The sequence below is a fragment of the Aulonocara stuartgranti genome, assembly GCF_965226115.1.
Source record: "Aulonocara stuartgranti genome assembly, chromosome: 18".
In the NCBI taxonomy this organism is placed as follows: domain Eukaryota; kingdom Metazoa; phylum Chordata; class Actinopteri; order Cichliformes; family Cichlidae; genus Aulonocara; species Aulonocara stuartgranti.
Window position 1 is genome coordinate 24,678,181 of NC_138954.1, and position 9,491 is coordinate 24,687,671.

The 9,491-nt window shown below is 38.7% G+C and overlaps 1 protein-coding gene across 1 annotated transcript; it reads left to right on the top strand.

The window, feature by feature from the left end:
- The first annotated feature begins 1,542 nt into the window (after positions 1-1,542).
- gtf2b (general transcription factor IIB) lies at positions 1,543-9,426 on the top strand. The gene is made up of 7 exons (XM_082513163.1): positions 1,543-1,632; positions 4,863-4,975; positions 6,219-6,352; positions 7,187-7,333; positions 7,931-8,060; positions 8,358-8,639; positions 9,098-9,426. The coding sequence occupies exons 1-7, from the start codon at positions 1,616-1,618 to the stop codon at positions 9,229-9,231; spliced, it is 957 nt and encodes a 318-aa protein (XP_082369289.1). The 5' UTR covers positions 1,543-1,615; the 3' UTR covers positions 9,232-9,426.
- The last annotated feature ends 65 nt before the right edge of the window (positions 9,427-9,491 follow it).

Below are 9,491 nucleotides of genomic sequence, written 5' to 3' on the forward strand. Positions count from 1 at the left end.
CATTGGATTCTGTCTTACTGGTACGCTCATAAGAAGATGCTGGTTAAATGGGGAAGCAGGATTTCTGCCTCCTTTTGTGTTAGCAATGGTGTCAGAAAGGGTGGGATTTTGTCTCCAATTTTATTTAATTTATATGTTGATAATGATTGTCCATACAGCTGAGAACCTGTAACACTGTATGTATATTAGGTAAAACATTGATGAATCATCATACGTATGCAGATGAACTGGTTGTTTTTAGTCCAAGTAGTGCTGGATTAGAGTAGCTTCTTAATACACGTACTGAATATGGTGTGCTATATGATATAATGTACTATGCTGTTAAAAGTGCTATCTTGACATGTAGAACCAAGCAAGATAAACAGCTGAATTTCTTTGTGTTTAAACTGTCCGACAATACTCTTGAGGTTCATAAAAGGTGAAATACCTTGGTCACTTTATTACTGATCAAATGAATGAATGAATGATGATGACATATATGGACAATGTGGAAACTCTTTGTTCAGGCAAATACTATTACAGTATAATTTTAGCAGTGACAAAGCTGACAGTGAGTGGTTCCTGTTACTCATTCAGTCTGAGTGTGAAGAGTTTGTGTGTTTATTGATTTCTTTTAGGAATATTTCTTTAGGAATAATAGTGGTACAATAGTTATGTCAAGCTATATAGTTTATGTCTTGCATATTTCCAACCATATCCATAATCACATACTGTGTATGCTACCATTGTGTATAGTGTATTATCTTACTTTTTTTCATTGATTGTACTTATTTGTATTTTTGTATTTCCTTCTGATATATGAACCTGAGCTGAGGTAACACAAAAATTTCATCAAAAAAGTCTTATCTTATCTTTTAAGTAATTGTGTATTTTATGTATATCATGGTTTTATATCTTTAAAAATATTTTTTTCATTAAGGATTATATGTTGTGTTGTGTTGTGTTTTTGTTTTTGTTTTGTTTAACTATGGCCATAAAGTCTGTCAATAAAGACTGATTGATTGATTGATTGATTGATTGATTGATTTATTGATTGATTGATACCGTCCCACGGTGTAATGAAGGATGCTTGAAAGTCACTGTAGTTTGTCAGTAGTTCAAACTGAAATTAATTTTATTGACGAAATTCGTGGTGTTCTCTGTTTTTACAGCTGGAGTCAGAAACAGATTAGAATCAACATAACAACATTTATTTACGTTTTTATAGGTGTTTATAATGCATCCACATTCCTGTGAAAGCCACTTTGCACTTCATTTAGTGGTTTTAGTACGGTTTGGTCATTAGCCAAATAAATAGACACGTTCATGTCACAGAAAACTCTAACGTTAGGCTCGCTTAGCTCGCTAAACCATTAAGGTGTTGTAATGACAACACCTTAATGGTGTTACAATGGTACGTCATTCTTGACAATAAATGAAAATCTCCTTAAAACAAAACAAATATTGCGTATTTATGTAACGAATTTTTACAGCCCAACGTAAAAGAAACCGAAGGCTACCTGTATTTAATTTGGTCTTTTTCTCTTCCCGTACTCATATGGACACGTGATCAGAAGAAGTTATAAATAGAGGTGCCGCACTCGTTTGTTTCTTTGAATTTGAGACGAGGAGTGACATGGCGTCTACAAGCCAGTAAGTGGTAGAGCCGAGTAAATGTAATACCTATACTTTCTTTGCATATGGTTCTAAGAATGTTAATTCATAAGAACAAATACTGGTGTGCGTCGTGGTTACTAAAGCTAAAACAATATACGTCGCTGTGCTTACCGATTGCTGTTCGTTTCATTGTGCTAATTGTTAGCACAGCTAGTTAGCTGGCTAGCAGCTAATCATTAGATGTCACCAGAAGTCGGTGTTTTTGTTGCACAGCGATGTGGTGCTGATGCTCCTGCTTTTTGCCACGTTATCGTCTTTGCATTGTAGACTTGTTTGTCCACCATTTCAAATTTTTTCGTGTATTACAATGGTGTGTAGCTGAAACTGAAGCTAATGTGTTGTTGACGTTACCACTCAGTGAGCAGTTGTGAATCATTTGTAAACACACGCAGTTTCCCGTGGAGTCCGTCTACCTTTACACAACAGTGGTTTGACGTACCCTCCTTTAAGCACGTATAATCAATTACTGTAGTTTAGCAAATAATTTTTGCATTTAAAGTTTCTTACGTTATTGATTTTCCTATCAGTGGCACAGTAAGGGTGTGCGTATGAAGGAGTAAAATGCAGTTGATTGAGCTAATTTGACTGACAGTTTCACATCCACTCTTTTAATGATTGATATTGTTTAGTATTCCCTGTTTTCCTAGCAAAATGTAAAGAACCGATGGATGTTTTTTTTCAAATTCAATATTGGACGTATGTATTATAGGGTTGGGTGTCATCACAGATTTCTAGAATCGATTCGATTCCGATTCACAAGGTCCCGAATGGATTCGATTTGAATCAGTGAAATTTTGCCTCACAGTCAGAAATATTATAATTCTTATCATTTATCAGTACATAGCCATATTTTTATACCTATAAAAAGAAAGCTGACACTTGTGAGACTTTATCAAAGGTGTAAGCATCACAGCAGATGCCTTTGTATCAAAGTAACTTAGGATAAAACACAGAAAATCGATAATCAAAACCCACCCCTAATGTGATATAAATCAGAAATCCACCAACAATGACGAGACTACCATCCATGATCTAAAAAAGTGGCTTACAATTTAATTTGCCAATGACAGAAATGTACATTTGTGTATAACACCTTGTGTGGTTACTGACCCACCAGCGGTCATGTATTGACAAGCATCTGTCAAAGAGATGTGGATTTCTCTTGATTAAACGGATAAAAAGGATACCTTATTTGTTTCATCCACCCTTAATCAGAAACCTCCCACTCCTTGACTGTTCTGTTACTTTTCGTCATTGCGGCGAGGAACAACACCCACTACTCTCACAGATTGCCCAAACTAAGTAAGAATGTATAACTATATATATATATATATATATATATATATATATATATATATATATATATATATATATATATATAACTCAAGGATATCTCCTTTCAACTAACCTTGAAATGAACATAAATTCTCGGGTTTCTCACACAGCACCTTATTCCTGTATTTACTTTTGTTGAATCCACCCCAGACACATCTGGCCAGTGAGCGGACTGAACATTCTCATATGATTTGTTGTGACGCATTTTTTATTCGCTTGACATTCACTTGAAATTTTCTGTGTGAAAACAAACCAAACCACGGGGATGAGCTACAAGTTTGCAAACTTATCAGCTGAGTCAGACCAGGGTAAAATAATTGTGTGAAATGCCCTAAAAATCTTTTAAGCTGCTGTTTTGTTTTGTTTTTTTTTAAAAAGAGTTCAACAATCTCAGGCTCAGTGGGAGAGAGAGTTCCAGAGTCTGAATTGTTTCTCATTTAGTTCTCAGCCTTGTATGATGCACAGCCGACAGGCCCTGATCACATGATTTCAGGGAACCTGCTAGGGATGTAAAAGTTCACTGATGTACAATTGTGCCTGTTCATGCATAACCCTAAAAGTCAAACTCAGGATCTTAACGTGGATGTTAATGGGGAGTCGGTGCAACCGAATTAACAATAGTGTGAAATGTGAATAGCTGGAAGACTCAGTCAGAACAGGCGTTTTAAACAACCTGCAGATGTTTCTGGGAGGCTTTGCTTAGGTATGTGGACAGTTGTAGTAATCCATACGTGATAAAGGGATGAAGAGTGACACAGTGGAACTCAACAGGACACTATTTCTTCAGTGATCAAAGAGTGAGACAGATTTAACCTGAGCATCCACAGCAGTCACTAATTTCTTGATGTAGGAAGTTGAGGATTTTAGTGTGGGTGGCTTTTTATCTTCAGTTTATTTTAACTCTGTCGCATTGTGTGGTTCTTGTTGACCAGCATTTCTGCTGCATCACCTAAATTGCTCAACTTTTGGTCAAGCGTAGTTTGAATTTTGCTAGATCTTTTTTCCTGTTCTTCATTACACCGCATTTCTGCTAACATCCAGCAGATTAATGCTTGTTGTGAGCCATTCGTTTTTTTCTTTTATAGTCCTTTATCACCAGTTCAAGCTTTTTTGGGGGAGCACACAGAGTCCTGGTTGAAGTTATTTTGTGTACAAGTCAGTTTGATCGTGCCAGACCTCTACGCTGCCATCTCCGCCCCCCTATTTCTTATCATGTTTGTAAATCCCAGCTTTTAGACCAAGTAGAGCTGTAAACATCCATGCGGCACACACAATCTCATATTAATGTTTATACCAGTATATTACTTTGTGTGTGTATTGTTCCCATGTCTTGTTCCATGCCCTGTGTTTTGTTACACAGTTAAAAAAACAAAAAACACTAGGTTTATGACTGAATTCAAACCTTTGAACACTAGTGTGTCTTAAAGATTATCAGAACAGTGAGATGAACCTGTCACCAAAACAGCCTTGTGTTTAAAGTACTGTTGCTAGCTACTATCTTTGTGTTTTTGATGCTGTTACTTGCTTTGGGAGATGTGTTGTTGGTGAACATTCAGTTAGGCACTTCTTCTGAAACACAAAAAGGGAAAGGAAACTGAAAAGGTGAAGTATATTTAGACTGTAACATAGTCTGTATGTATGTAAATTTGCCCTCTCAGAACAGTTGGTGTTATTTTCCCATGTTTTACTCTGAGTAGTCTTTTGTGAATTGGCCGTTTGAATCTTTATTTTTCATTTAGATTTGACTTTGTGGGTAAAAATTATGTTTACTGTCATGAATTGAACACAAATTCTCTCTCTGCCCCTCCCCATCTTTGCCTTTGTTTTTAAACTTTTCTTGCTTTTGACCTCTTATCTGTTTGTTTCTGCAGCCCAGGTGTTATGGCCCTTCCCAGAGTTCAGTGTCCCAACCACCCTGATGCCTGTCTGGTGGAGGACTACAGAGCAGGGGACATGATCTGCCCTGAATGTGGCCTTGTAGTAGGCAAGTATACATGGTTTTAGATCAAGCTTCCACTGAACACATCCTGCATTTGGTTTCCTGTACTTGTTATCTCAACTAAACGGAACAATTTTTTTTTCAGCACACATCTTCCTGAACTCATTTGCTTTGTCATCATAGTTCAATTCCAAGCTATGCAAGGCCACATTTTCCAAAAGTGTATAGGTAAATTAAATATATTGTTTAAAATTATCCATAGATGTCAGGTGACATGACAGGTTTTGTCTTGTGGATAGAGTTAAAGAGGCAAAAAGCTTGATGCTTGCTATTAGACAAAGCTTTAGGGAGCAACAAGCTCTCCTCTAATGAGCCCCTTCAGGACAGAGCAGGTTAGCCGAGAGAATAGAGACGCCCGCCGCCCTTTAATGCAAGCTTAAGTGCCCTCTGTTCCCGTTTCCATAGCTTTGGTTAGCCTCTAAGGAGATGAATGTCACTTTGCCTCGAGATATTAGGAGTACTGATGGATGGCAAGAAAAACAGGATTAAAATATCAAATCTAATCTTCAACCCCAGTACACAGTTCCTGGAAGAGACAGTCATAATAACTTGAAGAACGCAATGGCCTTGTTCAGACAGTTTGCCTCATTGCTGATGTCACACCCCTATCTTTTCCTTTTTGGTGTAAAATAATTGAGCCATATTCAAAACCGCAGTAGTAGTAATGGAGCGTAGTAGGAGAACATGTAGAGGAAGAGCCAAAGAAGGACAATAGAGGAGGACTGACATAGTAGCAGCCGTGTTTGAAACTTAAATTCTGAGCATGTCTTTGAGTGAATTTGCTTATATTATTGCACCATCTTCTGGTGACTTATTTCAGAGGGATGAAATATTACCAGGCACAAGGAACACCAGCAGCCATCAAAGCTTTTTGAGTGTTGGTGAATCCCTGAAAACCTTCTGTAGTGTCAGTTATATCTGTCAGAGAGTAACCCTTTTCAGAGCAGTGGATGTGACTTCAAAACAGATAAACAAGCAGCTGAAGATTAAGTTGCGAGTGTTAGGTAATCGAGTTGAAAGTAAACTTTAAATCTTAAGCATTTAAAGAAAATTATATAATCAGCAACAATTTAAAAGCTGGAGCTTCATCAGAAACGCCTCGTTCAGTCCAAGCTGTAATACAGTGAAATGTTGCAGCTCAAGAACTTGATCTTGATCTATTGGTAGTTTGAATAGTAAATGTTGTATTAAATGAATCTTTATTCAGTTATCCAAATCATATGTTCAGGTGATCGTGTAATCGACGTGGGCTCAGAGTGGAGAACGTTTTCTAATGAGAAAGCCCTCAAGGACCCATCCAGAGTGGGAGACGCCCAGAACCCATTACTCAATGGAGGAGACTTAACCACCATGATCAGCAAGGTGAGACACTGTTTGAAATAAAAAGCCAACCTTTTGTTTTCACCCTATTAAAGATGGCTGCCAGAGTAGCTCTTCTATTAGTATGTGCTCGGGTTGCCTTGGCACAGCTAGACACGGTTTTTAAGGTTTTCCTGAGACTAAATAATTGTACCTGGTAGGAGGTACTTTTTTAGTTCCTATTTGACTGGGACAATCCAAGGCGATCCAAAAATGTGATGTCAGCAGACTGTATGGCAACGAATAGCTAGTCAGCGGCATTACTCGATGAGACATGAAAGAATCTCCATCAGGAAAATCAAAACCAATATTTTTGAAACCCTGCTAAACCCGGCTACACAGAAACTGTACCGTGGTCCCCGAGTCTGAGGAAAAGCCACAGACCGAGCAGCAGGTACACCATCACCTCGACGTCCACCTGTATTGTGGCGTTTGTGTCGCATACAAATGATGTCACGGGATGTCATTAGCTCTTCCCCTTTACACAAAATTTCTTCTGATTAGCTGTCCTGTGAGCCTGAACGACCATATTAGGGGATGTCCCCTAATTTTGACATCATAAATTGAATTAGAGCATTGTAACAGAATGTACAGTACTTAACAAATGCAGAAAAAAATAGCAAAGCACATTATTGTTAGATTGCAAATTACTTATTTACTGACATTGCTGAACAGAAAAATTACTTTTAGTGGCTGAATGAAGAAGTCAAGTGTACTGGCTCAATTTGGGTACAAAAATATTGAGTGAATTTAATTTTTAGCTGTAATTTATTTGACGTTACTGTGGTTTCACATGAAATAATTTCACTGGTAAACGTGCACCGTTTACCTCCACAGGGAACAGGAGCTGCCAGCTTTGATGAATTTGGGAACTCGAAGTACCAGAACAGGAGAACCATGAGCAGCTCTGACCGGGCCATGCTCAACGCCTTCAAAGAGATCAGCACCATGGCGGATCGCATCAACCTGCCGAGGAACATCGTAGTAAGTAACAAAAAATAAGGACCTGTAAAAATATTTTCTGCTGTGGCCTAACAGTCTCACTGAGAGCAGAGAAAGTTGCCCATCTGCTTTTTGTCATTGTTGTGAACAGGTGACAGCCTGTGAGATAGAAAGTGAATCTAATGAGATGTTAAAAGTTAACAGACTGCTAATGGAGAGGAGCAAGAAACAAAAATCCTGCTGTGTGCAAAAAACTGCTTTTGTTTTTGTTTCCTTTGTTCTTTTTATCAAAGTTCTTGTTGTTTTTCACACTGAAGTCTCAGCTGAAGCTGTCACGCAGTTTTCCTTGTGAGGATGTTCTCATTTTGAGGAACAAAAGGGTCGTGGGCTATGGTCGTGTTCCTAAACATTAATTCAGACACGATCATATCATTTTCATTCAAAATTAAGCAAAATGGTGTCATAAAAGAGCCACAAACATAGGGCTCAGCAACTTTGTTAAACTGAAACGAAATGACTTCCCTGTTTTAAGGTCATGTAAAGACAAACATCACACTGTTAACATGCAGTTAAATTCCAACAGAAGCATAAAATCCATGACACTGAAATTAAAGTGTAAATAATGTTTTTTCCCCTCAGGACAGAACAAACAACTTATTTAAGCAGGTTTATGAACAGAAGAGCCTGAAGGGCCGAGCCAATGATGCCATCGCGTCAGCCTGTCTCTACATCGCCTGCAGACAGGAGGGTGTGCCGCGAACCTTTAAAGGTCAGAATAAATTTGTCTTGTGTGATTTTGAGTAATTTACTATCGTTGTTTAAATGATTATATATAACTCTGTTGTGTTCAGGACAAAATGTATTCACATAAAGAACTTATTCACTCACATTTTCATGGAATAAGCCAACATAGGACTGTTTGTTATTCATGTGGTGCCATTAGTAAATGTTATTTACAGGAGTAGTCAGGAGGCAGAAGTGTAGGATGTGCTTAAGGATAAAACCTTAAAAAAAAAAGTAATTGCAGTCCATCCAACCACCCCTAAAAATCTCCTTTCCTCTGCAGAGATCTGCGCTGTGTCCCGGATCTCAAAGAAAGAGATCGGTAGGTGCTTCAAGCTGATCCTGAAGGCACTGGAGACCAGCGTAGACCTCATCACCACCGGGGACTTCATGTCCCGCTTCTGCTCCAACCTCGGCTTACCCAAACAGGTGCAAATGGCAGCCACCTTCATCGCCAGGAAGGCCGTGGAGCTCGACTTGGTGCCTGGCAGGAGCCCCATCTCTGTAGCTGCAGCTGCCATCTACATGGCTTCCCAAGCTTCAGCAGAGAAGAAGACCCAGAAAGGTAAGAGGTTATGGACTGGAGTTAGACAACAGGTAGACTTTTCACGCCATTTTTAAGTCTTGATCCACGCCTCGTTTCCTTATATTTTGCTTCCAAGGAGAAAGACTTTCTTGTGAGGTCTTGAGCAATAGGTCTCCAGACTTTCTGAAGGCCTTTCAAAGGTTTTTTGGGCATTGGCTGCTTTTTTACTTCTCTTCAGTCCAGACCTTGTACCATTTTGGAGAAAGAAATAGTTTTAAGTTGTTTCTTTCCTAGCAGTCTGTCACAAAAGCCCCTCTTTTTTTCATCATATATGCAATGCTCGTTTCTGTTCAAAGTTAGAACTTTTAACCGCTTTAAAAACGTCAGGAGTGTTAAAGCTCTATTTACTGTCAAGAAAGCTGTTAAGAAAAATGCACTGGCGTCATTCCGCATATACTTCTAGTAATGGCTGAATTGTCTGTCATGCTCTTCCACAGAAATTGGAGACATCGCTGGTGTTGCAGATGTGACGATCAGACAGTCGTATCGACTCATCTACCCACGGGCTGCAGAGCTTTTCCCCCCAGACTTCAAATTTGATACACCTGTTGATAAACTGCCCCAACTGTGAAGAACACTCCTCTCGTACAGCACAACAATTTCTGCTGTACCTACAAGATCATCACCATTATTATTGCTGTTTTTTCTTTTTTAAATGAGTGTTGGTTTTGGAAGATTTCTCTCGTCCTGCCTTAGACGACACCAAAGTCTGACAGGTGCAACGGACACACATTCCAGTACTTAAATAAACAGCTTGCAGACTGTACTTGCAGTATTTCATTTGAGTGTATATACTGTACAATGTATATATGTCCAAGTGGGAAGTGTAAC